Source organism: Coenobita brevimanus, unplaced genomic scaffold (assembly GCF_032717465.1).
Source record: "Coenobita brevimanus isolate Jiangsu-jjx unplaced genomic scaffold, ASM3271746v2 jjx.HiC_scaffold_2619, whole genome shotgun sequence".
Lineage (NCBI taxonomy): Eukaryota > Metazoa > Arthropoda > Malacostraca > Decapoda > Coenobitidae > Coenobita > Coenobita brevimanus.
In genome coordinates, this window is record NW_027643565.1 from 21,050 (window position 1) to 48,131 (window position 27,082).

Consider the following 27,082-nt stretch of genomic DNA (forward strand, 5'->3'; position numbering starts at 1 on the left):
CCTGGTGTACAGGAAACCATTTGGCTTGTCACTCAGTGTAGAGTCACCCACAGGCAGAAGGAAGAGGAAAGAATGAAGGAAACTAAGACAGAAGAGGGAGTGTAAAGTCACTTGTAGGCAGAAGGACGAGGAAAGAATGAAGGAAAGAAAGATGAGATACATATAGACATTTATCAGTTAAAGGGTTGATATATTACCATACAGAAATCCCTTGCTTATCCAACGTAATAGAGCCAAAGGCATGTCCAGAAAGTGTATCTGTCCGGATAATAGACATCTCCCCTGGCCCCCATTCGTACATAACCTAATCGTAAAAGGCCACTACTGTACATTATACAACACTTGTTCCTGTTGTTTAATACTACTGTGTCTGGTCAAGCAGACCTATAAACCACAACCAAGCAGTTACCATGGTCAAGCAGACCCACCAACCACAGAGATGCAGTCACCATTGGAGGATCATACCCTGCAGTGAAGAAAAAAAAAATGAGGTAAAATGGAGTAAAATCAAAGTATTTTACAGTAGGCTATAATAAAATGCTAGAACAAAATCAATGTCAACACTCATGATTCGTCACAGGATATCGTGCTGAATAACCCATCAAAGACAACACACAGCTGCATGCACCGCCTCCTGATATCCACCCTTCTGAATCCTACCTCCCTCGTGACGATAGGGTCCACCTGGCCAGGCGGAGATGTGGGCAACATCCAGCCCTCTTGAGTTATCAGAAGAGGCTGGATGACTCCGTTGCTGATACCTGTCCAGGATGCAGCATAGCATCCCATACTATTAAGCACATTATGGAAGACTGCAATGCACACAATCGACTGCACCATTAACTCAACATACACACCTTGAGAGCTCTGTGGGAAAGCCCAGGCTCAGTCGTGGCCTTCCCTAGGGACTTGAGGCTGTTTGGCCAGAGTGCCTAAGGAACAGCTACTACAAGTACTACCCACTAGCTCCTTGACTCTGACTGTTGCACTGCGGCTGGCGAAGCTGTTGCTCTGCACAGTACATGCCGTGTGGTCTAGTAGCATACTCTGATGAGCCTGAAGCAGATTTGGAACAACCACAAAAGTCATCACATGAGCCGCCACAACAGCTGTCCTAGAGGGACTGTTCACTAAACAGTCGCCAGGCAGGAATTTGGGAATGACCGAGGGGGTCTTTAGTGGACGCTGGGTGAACTGTCGAGTCAGAAAGTGCGGTGCCACCGGGCTATTCCCGTCTGAGCGGGCAAAAATGTTCACGCAGCCATTATTTCCACCCGGATACAAGCATTTTGTCAGGATAAAATGGAACAATGTACATATACAGCCAGACCCCGAGATACGATACCCCTAGGTGTGATACCCCGGCATAGCGATGGGGGTAGAAATACCACCCTACCCCACCGAACGATGGCCAGACCCTGGTATAACGATTGGATTTGTTTTTTTCTAAACTGATTTTGATGATTTTTTAGACTTAGATTTTGTGTTTAGGTTGATTTATAAACTGTTTTCAGACTTAGATTAATATGTTTTAGTCATAGGTGAGTGAACACTGTCATTTTGGCGTACAGTTAACTAAGTTTGATTTTTTCCAGATTTATTTTTGATGATTTTCAGATTTTATAGCCATAATTATGGTCAAGCAGACCTATCAGCCATAGGCAGGCAATCACCACAGCCTTAAAAAACATGAAAAGAAATGGCCCAGCTGGGCAAAAATATTCGCATGACCTTAATTTCCATCTGGATGCAGGCATTTTGTCCAGAGAAAATGGAAAAATGTACAAATAATGGTTTTGAACAACCAGATCACAGCATCCTGATAATGGATGGTTCGGTTAATGGGCATCTAGATAATTGAAGGATTACTCTGTGTGGAGTAAATGGGAAGCTATTGAATGCCATGAAGAGTATGCATGAGGGTGCTAAGGCTGCAGTGCATGTGGATGGTGAACACAGTGAATTTGTCTGTCTGAATGTTGGATTGAAACAGGGATGTGTCATGTCTCCATGGTTGTTCAGTCAGTATATGGATGGGGTTAAAAAAGAGGTACAGTACAAAGTAGGGCAGTGGATGTTGGAGTGGCCCTAATGAGAGAGGGCAGCTTTTCGAAACTTCCAGTTCTGCTGGCTGTAGATGTTAAGTGAAGATGAATGGGAACTACAAGGTATGGTGAATGAGCTTGAGAGAGAGTGTAAGCAATGGAATCTATAGGTGAATGTAGCTTAAAGTTATGCTCTTTGAGAGAAGTGAAGTCACTAAATGCATAGTGAGGTTTGATGATTAGGAAATGGAGAAATGTGAGTGCATGTAAGAATTTGGGTAGTGTAATGAGTAAGGATGGAAGTTTGGAGGATGAAGTGCTCAAAAGGATACAACAGGGAAGGAAGGTTGCTGGTTCTTTGAAAGCAGTGATAAGAAATAGGGAAGTGACTGGAAGTGAAAAAGTTGCTGCATGATAGTACTGTGACACCAACTCTAACGTATGGAAGTGAAGCTTGGACCTTGTTGGAAAGAACGCAGATCAAGAGTGAGAGCAGTGGAAATGAGTTATTTGAGAGGAGCATGTGGAGTTACATGGAGAGACACGCTGACAAATGAGGATGTGAAGGAGCATTATGGTGTGGATGTGGATGTGATAGAAAGTGTTAGGAGAAATACATTGATGTGGTTTGGCCATGTGGAGAGGATGGAGAGTGGGAGACTGACAAGGAGAGTGTGTGTGAGTGAGGTGGAGGAGGGGAGAGGGAGGGGGAGGCTGAGGATAAGATGGAGGAGTGGAGTGTAGAGGTATATGAGAGAAGGCTGTGAGCTGGGAGGAGGGCAGCGAAATGGCATGGGACGGGGTGACATGGAGGTGATCTGTTTGTAGCCATCCCTTACGGGATTGGGGCGTCTGGTGATAGATAGTAGTAGATAGACCCCTGTTATATGATGAACCAGTATGCAATGATTCACTTGTCCGATGATGATAAAGTTAGGACCATTTTTCAGTGTGTGGTAGCCTTTTCACCTTTATGGTCATTATGATCCCACACAAGGCCTCACTGATTGATATATGATTGCAGATTTTGCTTCAGCGATCACCCACATGCAAGCTTAGAGTCACTTGTATTTACAAAATGATCTTTGAACTCAGTCACTGCCAAGTATGTTAGTGATGGGACAGTGGTGTAGTGTTGGAGTTCAGGCTACACTTGAAATGCAATGAAGTGAAATGACTACCTGTTTTTGAGTTGGAAATTTGGTTTTTATACTTAGTTTTCATGGTATGCAGCAAATTAAGTGCAGTAAAGAGAAATAACAACCATTATAGGTGAGTTGGAAATAAGTATTTAGACTGTTGAGTGGTGACCCTTGACCAAAAGCATATCCCTATTGAACCCACGTTATAACTAAGTCAGTATTCAATAAACCATTATTTGATGGATTTTTTCAAACATCCTCATCGTAAAAGGAGGGTGTACTGTATTGGCTAAACTGTATTCTGAAGGACAGACTTCATTATTTACCACAAAAATTTACACCCCATGTTACTCTAGTTATTTACCCATAGAATGTGGAAAGTACCAGTATATTCCCATAATTTCTTTTAAAAATCAAATTAATTTTTTTTCAGGTTTGTTCCAGTGGAACCAGAGTCTTTGTACAGCACAGTATTGCTAAGAAATTTCTTGAGCTGTTGGTAGATGCAACAAAAAAATTGAAGATTGGAGACCCCTTTGCTGAGGATACAACAGTTGGAGCAACCATACATGAAGCCCATGCTGAAAAGGTTCTCAGCTACATTACTGCTGCCAAGGATGAGGTATAGTGTGAACTGGAAGAAAGTAATGTAATTAACTTGTATAGTTGGTATATGATAAAGTTGTTTTTTAATAGCTTTTTCATGTTTAGATTTCAAGCCTATTCTTTCCATAAAGTTTCTCATCTATCTATCTGTCCATCTAGTGCCAGACGCCTTAATCCCGTAAGGGGTGGCCACAAACAAATTGCTTTCATGTTACCCTGTCCCCTGCTATTTCATTGCTTTGATACCAGCTCACCCCCCCCCCCTCTCTCATATACCTCTCCATTCCATCCCTCCATCTCATCCTTGGCCTCCCCCTCCCTCTCTCCCCCTCCATCTACTCACGTACACTCTCCTCATCAATCTGTCACTCTCCATCCTCTCCATGTGGCCAAACCACCTCAGTATGTTTCTCCTAATGCATCCTATCACATCCACATCCATATCCACACTACAACGCTCCTTCACTTCCTCATTTGTCAGTCTGTCTCTCCGTGTGACTCCACATGCTCCCCTCAAATAGCTCATTTCCACTGCTCTCACTCTTGACTTCTGTCCCTCCAACAAGGTCCAAGCTTCACTTCCATACATTGCAGTTGGTATCACAGTACTGTCATGTAGTAGCTTTTTCACATCCATGCTCGCTTCCGTTTCTTATCACTGCTTTCAAGGAACCAGCAACTTTTTCCTTGTTGTACCCTTTCAAGCACTTCACCCTCTAAATGTGCATCCTTACTCATCAGACTACCCAAGTACATCAATGCACTCACATTTTCCATTTCCAGTGTCACTGTACATTCACTGACTTCACTTCTCTCGAAGACCATAACTTTACTCTTCCCGACATTCACCTTTAGATTCCGTTTCTTACATTCTCCCAAACTCATCCACCAAGCCTTGCAGCTCCCCTTCATCTTCGCTTAACAACAGAGTATCATCTGCAAACAACAGTACAGGGAGTTCCCAAACACTGCCCTTTCTCACTAGGGCTGCTCCAATATCCACTGCCCTACCTTGTAACTCTTTAATTACCCCATCCATATACAGATTGAACAACCATGGAGACGTGACACCTTCTTGTTTCAATCCAACCATCATATAGAAAAATTCACTTCGTTCACTATCCTCATGTGCTGCAACCTTAACACCCTCATACATACTCTTCACGGCCTTCAACAACGTCCCGTATACTCCATATATTATTAATACTTTCCACAATCCTTGTCTATCCACCCTGTCATATGCGCCCTCCAAATCCATGAAGGCCGCATCTTTCCCTTCTCTAGAAACTTTTCCACTAAAGATCTAAGAATGAATATCTTATATACATAACCTCTTCCCTTCCAAAAACCTCCCTGTTCTTCTCCAACTAATTCCTCTGTTATTCCCTAACTTTGTCATTAAATATCCTGCCATATACTTTTCCTATTACACTATGAAGACAAATGCCCCTGTGATTACCACACACTTCTTTTTCCCCTTTTCCATTGTACAGGGGAATAATTATACTTGAGGAGGAAGTTTCTCGTGATTTGTTATAAAACTGTTTTGAAGTCAGAATTTGTGTGTGTGTGTGTGTGTGTGTGTGTGTGTAGTTACCTATTTGTATTTACCTATTTGTAGTATACAGGAATTGAGCAATGCTCGTGTTGTCCTGTCTCCATATCCACATTTATCAAGTCAACCTTTACACACATGAATGTTTTTCTCATGCACCATCTCTTTGTCTAAGTCGTTCCAAATATTTATGTATTTACCTAATATACCTAATTGTGATATACACGGAATGTGCTATGCTCGTGGGTTTCCGTCGCTGTTTCTCAACAAGTCAAATTTAGCTTTAAACTCGTTTAAGTTTTTAGACTGGACGATCCCTTTGTCCAGGCTATTCCATAAGTCTATACTTCTTTAAGGAAAGCTATATTTCTTGATATCCTTCAAGCAGCTTGACTTTTTCAATTTCATTCCGTGTCCTCTTGTTGCTCTCTTATCCCATAAAAACAGATCTTCTTTGTCAATTTTATCTACTCCCACCATGGTCCTGAACACTGCAATCATGTCTCCCTTTTTTCTCCTTTCATCTAAGGAAGGCAAATCCAGCTTTTCCAGCCTCTCTCTGTATGACAGGTCTGCCAGACTGGGGACCATCTTGGTTGCTGTTCTTTGTATTCTCTCAATCTTGTTTATATCTTTCTTTTTGTGTGGGGACCACACTACCGCTGCATATTCTAACCTGGGGCGGATCATGGCCACTATCAATTTTTTCATCATCTCCTCATCCATATAATGAAATGCTACTCACATGTTAGTCAAGAGTTTATAAGTCTCTCCAACTATCTTGTTAATGTGCTTTTCTGGTGACAAACTATCTTGGAACAGCACTCCCAAATCTTTCTCTTCTCTCATTTTTGTGATTAATTCATTACCCAACAAATAATTCAGTGACGGCCTCCTGGTACTTTTACCCATTTCCAATATTTTACATTTCTTTACATTAAATTTCATTTCCCACGTCCGGCTCCAATTGTGTATCCTATCCAAATCCTCCTGCAGCATGTTACAATCCTCCTCAACCTCTATCTTCCTCAAGATCTTTACATCATCAGCAAACAGACTTGCATAACTGTTCACTCCATCTACCATATCATTTACGTAAATTAGGAACATTACTGGCGCCAACACCGAGCCTTGAGGGACTGAACTTTTTACTTCCCTCCATCCAGACATCCTATCCTTTATTACTGTCCTCATTTGTCTGTCTCTCAAAAAGTCTTTCATCCATTCCAGAAGTTTCCCCTTCAGTCCTCCTATATATTCTAGTTTCCACATTAGTCTCTTATGAGGTACCTTATCAAAGGCCTTCTCTAAGTAAGTACACACAATCCACCCAACCATCTCTCTCCTGTAGCATGTCAATCACTCTTGAGTAAAAGCTCAACAAGTTAGAAACACATGACCTTCCACTTCTGAATCCAAAATGACATTCAGCCAAAATATTCATCTCTTCCAGATATTTTATCCATCTGTCTTTCAGGATTCTCTCACACAATTTTGCGACCATGCTGGTTAGAGACACTGGTCTATAATTCAGGGGTTCTTCCCTGTTTCCTCCCTTATAAATTGGTACCACATTTGCCCTCTTCCATTCTTTTGGCACTTTCCCCTCTTCCAGTGAGCATACAATTAAGCTGTGAATTTTATCCGCCAGTTGTTCTCTGCATTCCTTCAGTACCCAATTAGAAATTCCATCAGGTCCTGGGGCTTTCCTTACATCTTGAGTTTCCAGTAATTTATACACTTCCTGTACCTCCACTTTTATATCTTTTATCCCTGGTACATTTCTAATCACTCCCTCCCCTTCCACAAGCTCCTTTTCTTTAGTGAAAACTGACTGGAAACGTTTGTTCATTATTTCTGCTTGCATTGCCGCATCCTTAAAGACCTCTCCTTCTACTTTCAGCTTGGTGATTCCTTCCTTTTGTTTCAGTTTGCCATTAACAAATCTGTAAAACAGTTTGGGTTCATCCTTGCATTTGTCTATTATACCTTTTTCAAAATTCCTTTCTTCTTCTCTACGTATTCTTGTGTATTCATTTCTTTTTCTTTTATATTCTTCCTTTGTTCTGTCGTTACCTCTCTTTCTCCAATTGTTCCACGCCTTATCTCTCTCTTTTTTTTTGCTATCATACACCTTCTATTAAACCACTCCTTTTTCCTGTTTTCTTTCCCTCTTACTCTTGGTACAAATTTTTCCACTCCCAAATTATAGAGGTCTAGAAAGATATCCCACTTCCTCTGTATCTCTCTTGTTTCTCTGAATTTTCTCCAATCCGCATTTTCAAAAAAGTTTCTCAATCCTGTAAAATTTGCTTTCCCAAAGTTGTATCTTCCCTGTCTATGAAGTTCGTCTCTTGGCTCGACGTTCCCTATTAACATCTGGAACTCAGTGACCACATGATCACTTTTTCCTAAAGGACAGAGATATTTCAATAATTCTATTACATCGGGTTCTTTGGTAAACAGTAAATCTAACCTTGCTGGTGTGTCCTCACCTCGAAACCGTGTCTCTTCTCTGGCCCATTACGTCACCCCATATCTTGCTGTTTGACTCCCCTCCCTCCAACTCCAATCTGCCTCTCCATCTCACCATCTCATCGTCGGTCTCCCCCGCCACCTTACTCACGTACACTTTTCTAGCTAGTGTCTCTTCTCCATCCTCTCCATATGGCCAGACCATCTCAGAGTATTTCTCTCAACCCTTTTGCATATCATGATGTGATTAAAGTCCTGAAATGTACTTCCCAAAGATGCATAGTATCACGGTTCTGTTCACAAGAAATACGAGTACATTTTAAATTGACATAATGACCTGCACTGAACCCCCCAAATTACCTCCTTAAATTGCATTTTGGCTTGAATTGCATCATAGAACCTTGAATAAATGATCTGGAATGAAAAAATACCACTCAGCTGCCTCTCAGATCACCTCTAGCCTAGTGAGCTCTGTGTTCAGACTCCCCTAGCCAGAAACTCAGTGCTGTGCATGAAAGAGTCAGTACTTTCAGTCATATTCATATCAGTGCCACAGTGTGCCCCCACCATCTCATTTGCTTGTCAGTCTCTCCATGTAACTTTACATGGTAGTCTGAACTCATGATGTGTGATTTCCCCTTCATGAGTTTAACTCAGAGAGCATGCAGCCTACCTCATATGAGCAGGATTTTTAATTATGCACCACAAAGTTTCTCATAGGAGCAGCATCACATAGTTGTTGAACTTGTGGGGTATTAGGCTTGCTGTCTTCTCTTATCCCCACCCCCTAGGTTGAGCCAAGAAACAAAGGAGCAATAGCTACCGTGAACGAAATTGATGTGCTGTTGATCCATTACCATTGTGTTGGCACCCAAGGAAGGCTCAAACCTGTCTCAAAAACAGGCTTTTGATGATAAAATTGAATGCAAGACTGACAGCCTCTAAAGGAAGAGAGGGAAAGATGAAATAAATTATCAAAAGTAGCACATCTTGCTCAGGTTATGGCTTATTAGACTAAGTGGCAGCTCACTGAGGCTTTGGCAGGAGTGAGTCCTGCTTCTACAGTTGCTGGTTCCCTGCCAACTGGGAAATTTCTGTCAGCCATAACTCATAGTTATGCTGAGTTGAGCAAAAAATTTTCGTGGGTAGATGTATAAACCCATTTCCATGATGATGATGTTCATTTGGACTTAATGTGCAATGATCACTAAATTGTTCATACTGCCACATCACAGAGCCTGTTTAGCAACTCCTCTGTTGTAGTCCATGGGATAAATCATTCATTTAAACTGCACTCACTCTTTGATTTGTCCTTCCAACAGGGTTCAAACTTCACTTCCTTATGTTAGAGTGGGAGTCACAATGCTGTGTTGCAGCAAATTCCAGATTATGTCACACACAATAAGAGCAAAACCAGATGAAGGAAGAAAAACCTCTGCCACCTACAAGAAGACAAATTGGCCCAGTTCATTCAAGACAGAGCAAACATTAGGAAGCTTTACCATAGATTCTTTTTTAAGCATGAACAGAGCAGCCACCTCCTTTAATAAAGTCATTACAACAGCCAGCAAATATTGTATGGCATGTGCCAGCACCAAAAGCTTTAGCTCATGCTTATCCCTCATACATAAAATGGCTTATCAAAGACAGAAACTAAGTAAAGAGTAAGACTCATCCCAGCTGAATTTGGAATCTTGCAGAACCTAAACAACATCATAATGTTCATATCAGAACTCAACATTAGGAAAGTTGGGAAAACTGTCAACACCCATGTCAAAGTATAAACAGCAGCAAATTTTGGAAAATGATAAGAAATATGCACACATTCAAAACTTCATTCTCAACTCACAAAGACCCAAGTGGTGATGGAACCATCCACAGCAGGGAGGAACAAAATAAGAAATTATGCATAAAAAAAAAAAAACTACATATTCACCTTCATTCACCTCACAGCAAGTACAGCAAATCATCAGAAACACAAATAAAACACTAACACACTTGGTTCTCATCAGATTTCAAACAGTCACCTAAAGCATCTTGACCCATTAACAAAAAACAGTCTCAAATTTTCAACCAGGGAGTAGGCTGCACCACCAGCTGATCAAGGTGGTACTCCCAAGGGGAATGGGAATGCTGGTGATAGGGAGAGCAGGAGCTCCAGGTTCACTAGCTATCAGAATATCTGACCATCCACCTTTGCTGAGACCTTTCAGTGTGACACTGTCATGGAGAGTAGACCAGCATTCTCTTCCAGGCACTTCTCTGTATCTCATGCAGTACCCTACATATGCTATACATATCACGCAATGTACCACAGTATGTGACAGGGGTTGACGCCAAGGGCATGTGGCCAGAAAACTTTGTCCCCGCTACCTGGTGGTGGACCTATTGAGGGGAGGCGTGATGAGAGCTCCGCCAACATATATCTTGGGGCCAGGATGGGATGGGGCTGAGACCTGTGCTAGAGGGTACAAGGCATTGTGGTAACCAGGCTGCCTCTTTTGCCCAATAGGGAGGGGTCCAAACTAGGGAGTAGCACCCCAGGAGGCCGCCTCGTCAGTGGGTATATAATTGCGGTGCAGTTAAAGTGCTAGGTCGTGTTTGGAGGGCGTCCCTGTAGTTCTCCTGGCAGGGTGCTCTGAGGCCACTGCCACAGCCTCTGGTCACGGCTGGTGGGCTATGGATCCCAGGTCCCATGCTGGACTTGGGACTGTGCGGGTAGGTAGGGTCTTTGGTCTGTCTTTCTTCGTTATTTTTACAGATTGTGAATTTAATGGGTAAAAATCAAAGCAGGCCTGAGGAAACTAAATCACCCAAGGGGATCAGAATGGCATCATGGAATGTGGGTAGTTCTAGGGGTAGAGCGGTGGAAGTGGTTGAGGCGCTGAGGTGGGTGGATATTGGATGTATGCAGGAGGCTAGATACAGGGGTGGGTCAACCAGAATGATTACTGGGAGGTATAATTGTTACAAGATATTTTGACAGGGTAGGGCAGATGGATATGGTGGTGTGGGTGTGTTGGTTAAGGAGAAATGGGTGGAATATGTTTGACGTGAATGTATTGAGAGTGAGTGAAAGGATAATAGTAGTGAAAATTTTGTTCGGTGGGGTCACATTTTCATTTACGTTATATCAACGTGTTCTCCACAGACTTATTTGGATGATTTAGAAAAAGATAGATTCTGGATGACTTAAAATGTGTGGTAAGTGGTATGGAGGATGAAGTTATTGTAGTTTTGGGAGAGGACTTAAATAGTCGTGTAGGTGAAGCAGCTCCATGATATGTAGGGATACATAAAGGATGTGTATGTGGTACAAGGAAGGAGGAAGGGGAAAGGATACTCAAGTCTGGGGAGGCAATGAACATGATTTTGTGCAACACACATTTTAGGAAAAGAGATAGTAGGTTGATTACATATGAGTCTGGGGGAAACTTTAGCCAGATAGACTATTCCCTGGTCAGGAGGGCTGATGGAAGGTTGGTGAGGGATGTTAAAGCTATAGGGAGTGGGGAGTGTGTGCCGCAACACAAGTTATTGATATGTGACACGGTGCTTAAGAAGCAAGTGATGAAATAGAGGACCTATGCACCTAGGAGGAAAATATGGAAGTTGAAAAATGAAGCAGTAAGGGATACCTTTTATAGTGAGATGAGTAGAGTGGGGGTTGAACAGGGAGCAGTTGACGGAAGTGTTAATGAACAGTATAGAGCTCTCAAGAACAGTCCCGGGACTGTTCGGCCAGACTGCCTAGGGAACAACTACTACAGTCTCCTGTGAGTTACTGGTTCAATGTGTGGATGGACTAGGTGCTTTATAACTTGATGGTGGGATGAAGGTGTGGAAGCTGCAATTAAGGAGAAAAGAAGGCTTATCCAGGAATGGAAAAAAGGTGGTAACAAAGAGGAATACTTGGCTGCCAAGCATAGGGCTAGGAATGAGGTTGGTCTGTCTTGGAGATTTTTACTGGATAACCTAAATGGTGTAGAAAGGAAGAATATGATATTTAAGGTGATAAATCAAATGAAGAGGGAAGGTAAGCAGTGTGTGAAAAATGATGAAGGAAAGGTAGGGATGAAAGTGGGGATATTAAAGATGCCTGGAGAGTGCATGACAACTGGTTGTTAAGTGAGGAATTCCACTGGAACGGGGAAGGTTTGGAGCCAGCAGATCCAGTGTTTGGCCCTTGGCCTTTGATTTATGCTGTTATTGTGAGGAGGGCAGTTATCAGGATGCAGGTGGGGAAGGAAGCAGGTGTGTCTGGGTTGACTGCCAAAATGCTGAAAGCCTCAGGAGATGTAGGAGTGGGATTAGGTACTGACGATAAATACGATTATATATGAGGGTATTGTCCCAGATAATTGGCTGAAGAGTGTAATTGTATAGGTGTACAAGGGGAAGGGTGATGCCCTGGAAGAGGAAATTATAGAGACATGAAGCTTTTGGGCCAGATAATGAAGGTAATGGAGAGAGTTCTAGAAGGTATGATCAGAGAAGGAGTGAATATTGATGAGATGCAGTTTGGGCTTATGCCAGGCAAAGGAACCATTGATACCGTATTCGTTGTTCGACAGCTTCAGGAAAAATATATACCGATAGGAAAGAAAGGAGATCTGTACTTTGTATTTGTTGATTTGGAGAAGGCCTTTGACAGAATCCCTAGGGAGGTGGTGATGTTGGCAATGAGAAAACTTGGGATAGAGGAGTGGCTGGTTAGGGTGGTTATGGCCATGTATGTTGGTGTTCGCTCCCAGGTAAGGGTGAAGGGAGATTTGAGTGATGAGTTTTCCATGAATGTTGGTGTGCATCAGGGATCAGTCTTGAGCCCCTTGTTTTTATCATGTTACTCAAAGCCCTCTCACTTGACCAGAAATGGACTCCTGTGGGAGATGTATGCTGATGATTTGATGTTTGATTGTAGAGAATGAAAGGGAGGCGGAGGAAAGATCAGGAAGTGGAGAGATGGTATGGAGCACAAGAGCTTCAGAGTAAATGCAGGTAAAACAAAAGAGATGGTATCTGGGGTTGGGGGTGGTACTATCAAAGGAGAGGGAGAATGGCCATGTGAGGTTTGCCACAAGGGCATGGGAAGTAATTCCATCTTGTGCAGTGATTGTGATGAGTGGGTGCATGAGAGATGTAGTGGTGTTAGAGGTGGACTGCGAAATAATGCTGATTTCATGTGTGCGGAGTCTTGGGGAGAGCAAGGGCACGTGTTGATTGTCAGGCGTGAAAGGATCGATCTTGCTGGCGAGTCTCTTGAGTGTGTAGAAGAGTTTTGTTATTTGGGAGACATGTTATGTGCTGGAAGTGGGGCTGGAGCTAGCTCTGTGGCTAGAGTGAAGAGTGGTTGGAAGAAGTTCAGGGAGCTGTTGTCTCTCCTGACATTGAGAGGGCTCTCCCTCCATGCTAAAGGATCTTTATATGCAGCATGTGTTAGGAGTGTAATGCTGTATGGTAATGAGACCAGGGCAGTAAAGGAATAGGATACTCGCAGGCTCACATGTACAGAAATGACAGTGATTAGGTGGATGTGCAGTGCGTCCTTGAGTGCGAGGCCTTGGAGGACTAGGTTTATGATGGAAGAGTTGAGAGGTAGGATGGGCCTGGAGTGTATTGGTGTTGTGATGAGGAGAGGGAGATTGAGATTGTTTGAGCATGTTTAGATAATGAGGAATGATAATTGGATGCAGAATGTGAGAAGTGTCAACATTAGGGGTAGGGTTGTGAGAAGTAGACTGAAAAAGACCTGGGATGAGGTCATTGAGTGTGACCTCAGCAATAAGGGACTGATTAGGAAAGCTGCCAGAAATTGAGCAGCATGGAGAGCCACCATTAGGTGACTAAGGCTGACACATGCAAGTATGTTGGAGCCAAAACAAACTGAAATTTTCAACTAATGGATGTGCAACCAAATCTCCGATATCTGACAGAAAGCAGCCATTATTCCCATACTGAATTCAGGAAAACATCCCAATAATACAGCATCATGTGGACCAATATCCCTACTTTGCAAACCACCCAGAGTCATTGAAAGGTTTATCTTAAAGAACATCACCCCTAGCATCCCCTTGTCTGACTCCCAACAAGGATTCTGACTTAAACACTTAACCACCACCCACCTCTCCAAGTTAACTCATCTTTGATGACATCAACAAGAAACAACCACCATCAAGAACCACCCTAACAGCTGTAGACATAAACAAAGCTTTTAACACAGTACCCACCCATTCCTATCTACAGTGCCAAAACTCATCCTTATAATAAAGTCTTGGACACAGACAGGGAAGAAAATGATAAAAAATGGCAGGCCAACTTTCAGCTAGACATGCCCAGGTGTGCTACAAAAATCAAAGTTCTAAATTTAACATAATACCCATTGAAGTTCCACTGGGGTCAATCCATTCACCCCCACTTTTTACATTTTTACTCCATGACCTGCCAGCCAATCCCCCTTCAGTCCTAAGGTGACTATTTGACGGTAGCTTCACACACTCTCCAAAACTCAGCAGGCAGCAGCCTAGTTCCAACTATACCTATACTCACATGAATCTTGACTGACAGAATAGAATGGCTGCCTCACCACCCAAATCAGCCATTACCTTTTTCACTTTTGACAGACATGAATCTCAAACACACCCTTCAGTTTTCCTTTTTAACCAACTTTCATTGGAAAAGTACCCCCAGATTCTAGGACTAACTTTTACACACACATGACCTTCCTCAGTCCACTGGGTTCACAACCAGATGAGTCTGGGGTTGCAAAAGTTGCAACAACAACAACATGTATATGTAGTAGAAAATGTCATTTTTCAATCAGTACAAGAGTGCAGGCTGACAGGGACTTAAGTGATTCATTACCAGAATATACTGACCTTCCCTCTACCTGTGACCTTCATTCACTTGTGCTGCTCTGTAATGTATCATAATTAAAAAGTTGTTCATTGTCATATATGTATGATTTTCAGAGCTGTCCTACTACAATATTCCTTAATCGACGTATTGTTTGTAGGGAACTACCATACTGTGTGGAGGAGAGCGGGTGCTGATGCCTGGCAAGCTAGCAGGTGGATGGTACTTGTCCCCAGCTGTTGTGGTCAACTGTATGGATAATATGAAGGTAATGGACATTTTACTTAGTTCATTTGTTTTGGATCTAGTGTTTGGCCCTTCACCTTCGATGCTGCTATTGTGAGCAGGACAATAAGCAGGATGCAGTGTGGGAAGGTGACAGATGTGTCTGGGTTGACTGCTGAAATGTTGAAGGTCTCTGGAAATATAAGAGTGGGTTTACCTACTGATTTCATAAATTTGAGTATATGTGAATGAGTTGTCCTAAATGACTGGTTGAAGAGTGTGATTGCAAGTGTGTTTAAGGGGGTAATGCCCTGAGAACAGGACATTGTAGAGGCAGAAACTTTTTGACCAGATAATGAAGGTAATGGAGAGTCCTAGGAGGTATGATAAGGGAAAAGGTGAATATTGTTGAGATGCAGTTTGGGTTTATGCCAGGCAAAGGGGCCACTGATACCATATGCAATCTCTGCCAGCATCAGGAAAAATATGGAGGAAAGAAAAGGGAGCTGTACCTCATTTTTGTTGATTTGGAGGACTTTGATAAAGTCCTGCAGGGAGGTGGTGAAGTGGGCCATGAGAAAGCATGGGATTGAAGAGTGCCTGGTTAGAATGGTTGTGGCTATGTTTCTGGGTGCTCACACCCAGGTGAGAGTAAATGGAGGTTTGAGTGATGAGTTTTCCGAGCATGTTGGCATTATCATGGGGTCAGTGTAGAGCCGTGTATTGTTTGTCATGGTGCTAGCTTTTGCATGTGACTTCAGAAGTGGACTTCCATGGGAGATGTTGTATGCTGTTGACTTGGCGCTGACTGCAGTTAGGCCAACTGTATTGGTTACAGTGATGCAAAACCCTTGGACACAACTGCCTGTGCTACCAAGCATTTGGTATGGAATGACCTTATATGCTGCAAAAGCAGCTTAAATAAATGAAGCACAGTGTGTGAATGGAGATTGCCTGTGAGTTGAAGATGAGAATGATGAGTGAATGGATGTATGGTCGGTTTCATTGGTCACTGTTAATAGTTTTACTTTTTTTGTCTCACATTGATTGTAAATACAGTAGTTCAGAGGATGGTGCTAGTATTAATTTAGAATTCTTTAATATCCAGTCATACAGATCTAAAAGAATTTTTCTGTGACTCGACAGTGATCAGTAATTTTTCATAATGAAGTGTTTACATATTGCTATCACAGTTTATTATTATTACTATTTAACAGGTAGTGAGAGAAGAAGTATTTGGGTCATTGGCTTGTGTGCTAGAGTTTGAGACAGAAGAGGAAGCAATCAAGAGAGCCAATAACACTGACTTTGGATTGGCTGGAGCTGTATTTACAAAGTGAGTTCAACATGTATTTGGGATTTTACTACCTGTATCATTAATAGCCAGTATATATTTTCTAATTAATTTGTTAATGAACCTCTAACATGTTGCCTTAGTTGATTTCTGTGTTTTCCTTTACCTCTTTTACATCTTTTTTTTTTCCATGAGCAGTTATTCTCCCAGGCCCTTCAGTCTTTGACCTGTCACACAGATTTCCTGGATGCAGTATTCTTAATTATTTTTTGTTTAATTAAAGTAAATTAACCCTTGGATTGCTCAATAACCTTTTTTTTATTCCACCCCTTGGTGCAAAAAAAAAAATGACAATTTTTTGGTTTTGTTTTCGTTTATTATAAACTTGAAGATAAACATCCAGGGTATCATCTGGTGAAAAAAAAAAATCTCTCCATTTTTTCATAGTGCAATGCATAAGTTTTTGTAGGGGTGTAGTGAAAAAATAAAAAAAAATTGTTTTCATTTTTGTTTATTATAAACTTGAAGATAAACATCCAGGGCATCATTTGGTGAAAAAGAAAAAATCTCTCTCTCTCCATCTTTGCATAGTGCCATGCGTAAGTTAGCTTAGGGGTGGAGTAGTTAGCGGTGATGCACGGTCACTGGAAGATTAGCACAGCCTGAGCTGTGGCTCGCAGGACAATGCTACTCAGCCTGAGCTGTGGCCCGCAATCCACGGATTAAGGTCCACTCAAAGATTTTGAATTATGTACAGCATACAGGGATGTCTAAACTGTGAAGAGTAGTTACTGTTGTTATGAAGCAATTTAATGACTCACTTTGGTTGAGCAAATTTGTTTAATGAAGATTAATTGATATCCACTCTCTGATTTTGAATCAGATCCAGCAGTCAAGAAGGTCTAAATTGTGAAGAGTAGTTACCTTTGTTATGAAACAGTTTAATGAGCCACTTTGGCTGAGCAAACTTATCAGCTACCATCATCTCCCTTATAACCCAGACACAAGTCAGTTTTCACCCAACTACAAGCCTGTTAATGAGGCAGCTTATGCCTTTTTAACAGCATAATGTTAGAGAGAGAGAGAAAAAAAAAAAAAGAGAAATAGAGAGAGAGAGAGCAGTGGCAAAACCTTTAGTTTTGAAGCTCACCATTCTGGGCCACACAATTTCTCAGGAAAAGTCATTTGTCCATTCCTCATTACTATTACAACAAGAAGCAAGCTGGCAATGGTTTCTTTCTTGCCACATGCCGAGGAAAGACTGACCATCTTCATGAACATTTAATTTTCAAGTAACTCTTCCCTTCATGGGTCAGTATATTGAAAATAAGAGTTTTCTTAAAATGGCCCATGTGTTGATAGAAATGCAGATGAACAGTACAGAGCTCCTCAAGAACAATCTCTTGATAGTTACTGATTCTGTGTATGGATGGACAAGAGGCCCTCCAAGACATAAAGAAACATGGTGGTTGGATAAGGTGTAGAAGTCACAGTTAAGGAGAAAACAAGACTTTCTCGGAATGGAAAGGGAATGGTAACAGTGAGGAATGCATGGGTGCCAAGCATAGGACTAGAAAGGAGGTACTGTATACAGGGCACAGTCTGAGTATTGGAGATTTATACTGGATAACCTAAATACGGTAATCCCTCGATTATTTGACATAGTAGAGCCAAAAGCATTTCCTGCTAGTGACTCTGTCCAGATGGTGGACTTCTCCCCTGCCCCCCCCTTTGTGTATATCCTTACTTTGAAAGCCATTGTGAAAGGCCACTGCAGTACATCATACAACACTTATTCCTGATCTTTTACACTATATCTGATCAAGCAGACCTGTAAACCACAGCCAGGCAATAATTATGGTCAACCAGACCCTTCATCCATGGGCATGGAATCACCATGGCCCTAAAAATCATTTTAAAAACTGGCCCAGCTGGGCAAAAATGTTCACATGGCCATAATTTCCACTCAGATGCAAGCATGGGAATATGTACGAGTAATGGTTTTGATCACACAGGTCACAGCATCCAGATAATGGATGGTCTGGTTAATGGATGTCCAGATAATTGAGGGATTACTGCTGAAAGGTAGAATATGGTATTTAAAGTGGCAGGTCAGATGAAGAGGGGAAACAGGGTTATCATAGGTGAGCAGTGTGTGAAGAGTGATAAAGGAAAGGTAGTGGTGGACAATGAGGATATTAAAGTCATCTGGATAGAGAATTATGGTATAACTGGTTGCGTAATGAGGAGTTTGACTGGAACAGGCAAGGTTTGGAGTCACTGGATTCAGTGTTGGCCCTTGGCCTTTGATTGATGCTGCAATGGTGAGTAGGGCCTTAGGGAGAATGCAGTTTGGAAAGGCAGTGACTGTATCTGAGTTGGCTGATGAAATGTTGAAGGCCTCAGGAGATAAAGGAATGAGTGTAGTTACTAATTTGATGATAAATAAGTGTTCTGTTCCAGATGACTGACTGAAGAGTTTTTTTGTTAACGTGTATAAGGGGAAGAATGATACCCTGGAAAGAGGAAGTTACAGAGGCATAATTCTTTTGGAGACAGATAATGAAGGCATTGGAGAGAGTCCTAGAAGGTATGATTATTGGAAGAAATGGATATTGATAAGATGCAGCTTGCCTTTATGCCAGGTAGAGGGATCACTGATGCCCTGTTCATTTTTCAGCATCAGGAAAAATATATATATACTGTAATGACCCTCTCGGGAACAATTACACAAATTCTATCTATCTATATCTATCTATAGCCCGACGCCCTAATCCCGCAAAGGGTGGCCGCAGACAAAACGCCTCCAAGTCACTCTGTCACCCACCATTTGACTACCCTCCCCCCAACTCACCCCCCCCTCCCTCATATACCTCTCAACTCCATCCCTCCACCTCATCCTCGGTCTACCCCTCCCTCTCCCTCCCTCCACCTCACCCACATACACCCTCTTAGCCAGTCTTTCATTCTCCATCCTCTCCACATGTCCAAACCACCTCAGTGTATTTCTCCTAATCTTTTCAACCACATCCACATCTACCCCACAACGTTCCTTCATTTCTTCATTCGTCAACCTGTCCCTCCATGTCACTCCACATGCTCCTCTCAAGTAACTCATTTCCACTGCTCTCACTCTTGACTTGTTCCCCTCTTGCAAGGTCCACGCCTCGCTTCCATACGTCAGGGTAGGGATCACAATACCATCATGCAGTGACTTCTTAACTTCCATACTCACCTCCCTATTTCTCATCACTGCTTTCAGTGTGCCAACAACCTTCCTTCCCTGCTGTACCCTTTCACGTACTTCATCCCCCAAAGTTCCATCCTTACTCATCACACTACCCAAGTACTTGAATGAACTCACATTCTCCATATCCTCACCATCCAACCTCACTGCACACTCTGTGACTTCATTCCTCTCAAACACCATAACTTTACTTTTGTTTATATTAACTTTCAGCTTCCTCCTCCTACACACTGTCCCAAATTCATTCACCAAACCTTGCAACTCCCATTCATCTTCACTCAACAATACTGTATCATCAGCAAACAGCAACACCGGAAGCTTCCAAATCTCACCCTCATTCATTAGGGCCACCCCCACATCCACTGCCCTACCTTGTACCTCCTTTACGACCCCATCCATATATATATTAAACAGCCATGGAGACATTACACACCCCTGTTTCAGTCCCACATTGAGATCAAAGAACTCACTCAGCTCACCATTCACTCGCACCGTAGCCCTAGCTCCCTCGTATATACCCTTCACAGCACTCAACAATTTCCCCTCCACTCCATATATTCTTAATACCTTCCACATACCTTTCCTATCTATTCTGTCATAAGCTTTCTCCAAGTCCATGAAGGCAGCATACACTTTCCTTCCTTCTCTAGATACTTCTCCACTAAACATCTTAGAACAAATATCTGATCTACACACCCTTTTCCCTTCCTAAATCCCCCTTGTTCTTCTCCAACTAGCTCCTCTGTCATATGCCTAACCCTATCAATGAGTATTCTACCATATATTTTACCAGTCACACTAAGAAGGCAAATACCCCTATGGTTACCACATACTTCTCTCTCCCCTTTTCCTTTGTACAGAGGAACAATTATACCTGATTTCCAGTCCTCTGGAACCCTTCCCTCTTCCCAAGCCAATCTACACAACTTCCATATCCACTCCACAACAATCTCACCCCCATACCTAAGCATTTCACCACACACTCCATCAATTCCTGGGGCCTTTCCCAACTTAATCTTCTTCATCGCTTCCACTACTTCCGACCTACTGATCTCTTCCTCCCTCCTCTCATCTCTTCTTCTCCCAGCCATTCCCCAACCACTTATACTCACACTGCTCTCACTCTCTACATTCAACAAATTCTCAAAGTGCTCCTTCCATCTCCTCAATTTCTCTCTTTTCTCCACCAACAATCTATTATTCCTATCTTTCACTCCCCTACTATTTCCCCTTTCACACTGCCTTACTTTCTTTACCTCCTTCCAAAACAATTTCTTACTCTCCCTCCATTTCACACTCAGATTCCTCCCAAACTCTTCATCCACTTTCTTCTTACTCTCCTTCACCAGTCTCTTAACCTCCCTTCTCCTGCTCACATATACCTCTCTCTTCTCTCTCTCATCTTCTCCCCTACCTCTACTCGTCAACCATTCACCATATGCCTTCTTCTTTTGTTCCACAGCTCGTTTCACCTCATCATTCCACCATGCTGTCCCTTGCACACCCTTGCATCTCCTCCTCACTCCACAAACCGCCTCACACGCTGCGCTTATCTCTTCCGTGAATATCTTACATACGTCTTCCACCCCTTCCATCTGCTCTAGCTCATACCTTCCCAATCTTTCTTCCACTATGCTCTTATACTCTGTCCTCTTCTCACTATCTTGCAATTTCTCCACTCTTCTCACAGGAGCTGCTTCCTCCTGTCTTCCCCTTCGCCTCCTCAACCACTTTCTTTGCAGCTTTACCTTGGCCATCACTAAGTGATGGTCCGAGACTCCATTCCCCCACCCTCTCCACACCCTTGCATCCAACACTTGTCTTCTCATTCGCTCATCCACACACACGTAGTCTATCATTGCCTTTCGTTCAACAAGTTCACCATCCATCCTCCTCATTACTCTCCATGTATACCGGTGGATCATCTTATGACGAAAGTAGGTGTTGGCTATTGCCAACCCCTTACCAGCACAGATGTCCACCAAAGCACTACCATTCCCATCTACTTCCGCTGGCACACCCCACTGACCAACCACTCCATCCACTCGTACATTCCCGACTTTGCCATTCATGTCTCCAATCAACAGCGTTCTCTCGCTCCTCTCAAACTTGTCCATACATGCTTCTACTCTCGCCCAAAACTCATCTTTCACTCTTGCCACTCGATCCTCAGTTGGAGCATACACACATACAATCGCCCATGCTTGTATACCTACTTTCATCCTCACCCATACAATCCTTGCACCCATTGTTCCATACTCTCTTATATTCTCCTTCCACTTCTTGCTTATCATCAGACATACTCCCTCTCTTGCCCTCTCATTCTCACTGACTCCCGCACATATACCTACACCGTATTCCCATTCTCTCATCCTTTCACCTTTCCATTTAGTTTCAGTCAATCCACATATATCCACTTTTGCATCCTCAAGCACCTGGACAATCTCTCTCTCTTTCACTTCATCATTCACTCCTCTCACATTCCACGCTCCTACTCTCAGAATGTCCTTTGTCCGTTCCTTAGTCGTCAACGTATGGTCCGTCCGGGTCCGAGGCGCTTTATTTGCTTTTTTAGTTAGTTCTTTTTACGGGGTGGGGCACTAACCCACCACCAACCCTTTTAGTCGCCTCGTACGACAAGCAGGGATACTGGGGGAGTATTCTTGAAACCCCCCTACCCCCAGGGGGGGATTCTGATTAAGCAGTTTTGGAAAAAAAATACAGTATTCACCAAAAACTAAGTTTTAGCATGAAATGTGTCAAACCTTGGTGCATCATAGGGGAGGGTGTCTGTTTCAAGGCCAACACTCTCAAATAGTCAATATCCTCTCGGCTTTCAGTGTGGGGGGGGGATGCACACGTGCGATTTTTGGTGATGTACTAAAAAACTATTGGTTGTATTGAAATTCCAAGAACATCATGAGGAAGCACGAGAAATTCTGCATCTGTGAAATTCTGCACAGTGCAGGTAAAATTTTGTGCTAGGATTTTCTTAAATTATTTTTCTCTGGAATTAGTTCATTCTCATTGCATATCAGTACTTTTACTCATCAGTTTTGTGTGTTTTTATTAGCTTATCTTGAAGTACAGCATAAACATCAATGAAAATGATGGGATACAATTTATTCCAGTATAACCAGTTTCTGGGACAAATAAAATCCATGGAAATGTTTTCCTTTGTGTGCAGTTAAAGGCTGGCATCATTCCATTCTCTCTGATCATGTCCCATAAACATACTGAAAACTTTTGGTTCCCAAGAGGGTTAAAGAAAAGGGAGCTGTACTTAGTTTTTGTTCATTTGGAGAAGGCCTATGGCAGACTGCGAAGGGAGGTGGTGAGATGGGCAGCGAGAAAACTTTTGATCAAGGAGTGGCTGATTAGAATGGTTAGGCTGTGTATGTGGGTGCTCACACTCAGGTGAGAGTGAATGGAGATTTGAGTGAAGGGGTTTCCGTAAATGATGGAGTGCATCAGGGGTCAGTCTTGAGTGTCTTATTGTTCGTCCTGGTGCTTGAAACTCTCATGCATGACTTCACAGATGGACCCCATAGGACATGTTGTTTCCTGATAACTTTGTGTTGACTGCAGAGGAGGAAAGATTTAGGAAGTGCAGAGACAGTATGGGGCACAAGGTTTTCAGAGTAAATGTGGATAAAACAAAAGTGACAGTATCTAGGACAAGTGGCAGTACTATCAAAGCAGAGGGAGTGTGGCCATGTGCAGTTTGCTACGACGGTGTTGGAAGTAACTCCGTCATATGCAGTGTTTGTGGTAACTGGGTGCATTAGCGATGTAGTGGTATTAGAAGTAGGCCGCGAAATGATGCTGATTTTTGTGTGTGCAGTGTGCCGGGGAGAGCATGTGGAGATTGACAGGCATGAAAGGATTGATCTTGTTGTAGAGTCTCTTGAGTGTGTGGAGTTTGTTATATGAGAGGCAGGTTATATGGTGGAGGTAGGGCTGGAACTAGGGTAAGAAGTGATTGGAGGAAGTGTAGGGATCTATTGCCACTTAGCATTGAGAGGGCTGTCCCTCCATGCAGAGAGATCCTTGTATGTTGCATATGTCAGGAGTGTAATGCTATACGGTAGTGAGAGCTTGGCATTGAAGGAAGAGGATATTCATAGACTGAAACATAAAGAAATGACAGTGATTAGATGGGTGTCTAGTGTGTCCTTCAATGTAAAGCCTGGGGATGCTAGAATTAAGATTGAAGAGTTGTGAGGAAGGATGGGACTTTACTATATTGGTGTTGTGGTGAGGAGGGGTAGATTGATATTGTTTGGACCTGTTGAGAGGATGGTAGGTGACAGTTGGGTGCAGAAGGTGTGAAGTGTGAATGTTGAGGATGTGGTTGTGAGAGGCATAGTGGGGGGTGAAAAGGACAAGGTCATAGAGTGTGATATCAGGGCTAAGATATTGAGTAGGGAGGCCGCAAGAGATCAAGCAGTGTGGAGAGCTGCCGTAAGGTCACAAAGGCCAATGCATGCATGTTGGAACCTTGTGAAAAATATGATATGGTGTGTGTGTGTGTGTGTGTGTGTGTGTGTGTGTGTGTGTGTGTGTGTGTGTGTATGTGTGTGTGTGTGTCTCTGTCTGTCTGTCTCTGTGTGCATGCATCTGTGTGTGTGTGTGTGTGTGTGTGTGTGTGTGTGTCCATCCATCTATCTGTCTGTGTGCATGGATGTCTGTGTGTGTGTGTGTGTGTGTGTATTTACCTAATTGTGATATACAGGAAATGAGCTATGCTCGTGAGGTCCCGTCTCTGTTTCTCAGTAAGTCAAAATTTGCTTTAAACTCGTTTAAGTTATTAGACTGGACGATCTCTTTGTCCAGGCTTTTCCACAGGTCTGTACATTTATAAGGATAACTATACAGTATTTCTTGTTATCCTTCAAGCAGCTTGGCTTCTTCAGGTTCATTCCGTGTCCTCTTGTTACTCTCTTATCCCATACAACAGATCTTCTCTGTCAATTTTGTCTACTCCCTTTATGGTCCTGAACACTGCAATCATATCACCCCTCTTTCTCCTTTCCTCTAAGGAAGGCAAATCCAGCTTTTCCAGCCTCTCTCTGTACAACATCTGCCAGACGGGGACCATCTTAGTTGCTGTTCTTTGTATTCTCTCAATCTTGTTTATATCTTTCTTTTTGTGTGGGGACCACACTACCGCTGCATATTCTAACCTGGGGTGGATCATGGCCACTATCAATTTTTTCATCATCTCCTTATCCATATAATGAAATGCTACTCTCATGTTAGTCAAGAGTTTATACATCTGTCTAACTGTCTTGTTAATATGTTTTTCAGGTGACGAACTATCCTGGACCAGCACACCCAAATCTTCCTCTTCTCTTGCTTTTGTGATTGGTTCATTACCCTTCAAATAATTCAGTGATGGCCTCTTGGTACTTTTATCCATTTCCAATATTTTACATTTCTTTGTGTTGAATTTCATTTCCCACATCCGGCTCCAATCATGTATCCTATCCAGATCCTCCTGCAGCATTTTACAATCCTCCTCAATCTTTGCCTTCCTCAAGATCTTAGCATCATCAGCAAACAGACTTGCATAACTTCACTCCATCTATCATATCATTTACGTAAATCAGGAACATTACTGGCACCAACACCGAGCCTTGTGGAACACCACTTGTTACTTCCCTCCATCCAGACATCCTGTCCGTTATTACTGTCCTCATTTGTCTGTCTCTCAAAAAGTCTCTCATCCATTCCAGGAGGTGTCCCTTCAATCCTCCTGTATGCTCTAGTTTCCACGTTAGTCTCTTATGGGGTACCTTGTCGAAGGCCTTCTCCAAATCTAAATACAGCTGTACACACAGTCCACCTAACCGTCTCTCACCTGTAGCATGTCAGTCGCTCTTGAGTAAAAGCTCAACAAGTCGGAAACACATGACCTTCCACCTCTGAATTCAAACTGACTTTCAGCCAAAATATTCACATGTTCCAGATATTTTATCCATCTGTCTTTCAGGATTCTCTCGCACAATTTTGCGTTCATGCTGGTTAGGGAAATTGGTCTGTAATTCAGGGGTTCTTCCATGTTTTGTCCTTTATAAATTTTATAAATTTGATCTTATACATTTGCCCTCTTCCATTCTTGAGGCACATATTCTTGTATATTCATTTCTAGTTCTTTTATATTCTTCCTTTGTTCTGTTATTACCTTTCTCCCTCCAGTTGTTCCACGCCATGTCCCTCTCTTTTTTTTGCTATCATACACCTTCCATTAAGCCACTCCTTTCTCCTGTTTTCTTTCCCCCTTACTCTTGGCACATGTTTTTCCACTCCCGAATTATAGAGGTCTAGGAAGATTTCCCACTTCCTCTGTATCTCTCCTGTTTCTCTGAATTTTCTCCAATCTGCATTTTCGAAGAATTTTCTCAATCCTGTAAAGTTTGCTTTCCCAAAGTTGTATTTTCCCTGCCTATAAAACTCATCTCTTGGCACCGCGTTCCCTATTATCATCTGGAACTCAATGACCACATGATCACTTTTTCCTATAGGACAAAGATATTTCAAAGATTCTATTATATCGGGTTCTTTGGTTAGCAGTAAATCTAATCTTGCTGATGTGTCCTTACCTCGGAATCTTGTGTCCTTACCTCGGAATCTTGTCTCTTCTTTGACCCACTGCGTCATCACGTTGCTCATTGTTATATTTAACAATATAGTGCCCCACGAACCTTCACCGCCTCCCGAGTGTGTGTGTGTGTGTGTTCTTACCTAATTGTTCTTACCTAATTGTATCTTTACAGGAATGAGTCAAGCTCGTACTGTCCCGTGTCTTAAACCATATTTATCGTACATATCCTTAAATTTGTGAATTGTTTTGGCACACACTATTTCATTCTGTAGTGCATTCCATTGATCAATTGCTCTGTTTGGGAAACTGAATTTCCTTACGTCTTTATCACCTCTCTTCTTATGCAGTTTTTTGCAGTGTCCTCTTGCTGATGCTTCTCCATATGTTAAGTAACCATTTATGTCTATTTTCTCCTTCCCTGATATGCACTTATATAGCATTATCATGTCACCTCTTTTCCTTCTCTCCTATAGTGTTGGTAGATTCACTTTATTTAGTCTTTCTTCGTAGCTTAGGTCCCTTAAGCTTGGTATCCATCTTGTAGCGGCCCTTTGAACTTTTTCAATCTTGTCTATATGCTTTTTGAGATGAGGACTCCAGACTACTGATGCATATTCCAGGGTTGGTCTAATGAATGATGTTATTATCCTTCTTAGCATGTCTTCATTTATGTATGTGAATGCTATTCTCATATTTGCAAGCAGTGTATACATGTTCCGTACCTTCTCGCTGATGTGGTCAGCCGGAGATAGTCTGTTATTGATAATCACACCTAGGTCTTTCTCTCTTTCTGATGTGTATAGGGTTTTATTTCCTAACTTATAATCCCAATCAGGTCTTTTTCCACTTTTACCAAACTTGATTACATGACACTTGTCCACATTGAATTCCATTTGCCATGTACTACTCCATTCATGAAGTTTATTTAATTCTTCTTGTAGCTCCCTACAAGAGTCTGTGCTAGTAATTCTCCTTTGTATTTTTGCATCATCTGCAAACATATTCAGATAGCTCTCATTTCCAGTGTTATTGTT

The 27,082-nt window shown here is 42.4% G+C and overlaps 1 protein-coding gene across 1 annotated transcript in view; it reads left to right on the forward strand.

Annotated features, from left to right (window-relative positions):
* The window catches only part of LOC145389928 (4-trimethylaminobutyraldehyde dehydrogenase-like), a 37,518-nt gene that overhangs the window by 8,048 nt on the left and 2,388 nt on the right, over positions 1-27,082 (forward strand). The window contains exons 3-5 of the mRNA XM_080265040.1: positions 3,621-3,809; positions 14,836-14,943; positions 16,118-16,236. Coding sequence (XP_080121166.1) covers positions 3,621-3,809; positions 14,836-14,943; positions 16,118-16,236 — 416 coding nt within the window. The remainder of the gene's footprint in view (positions 1-3,620; positions 3,810-14,835; positions 14,944-16,117; positions 16,237-27,082) is intronic.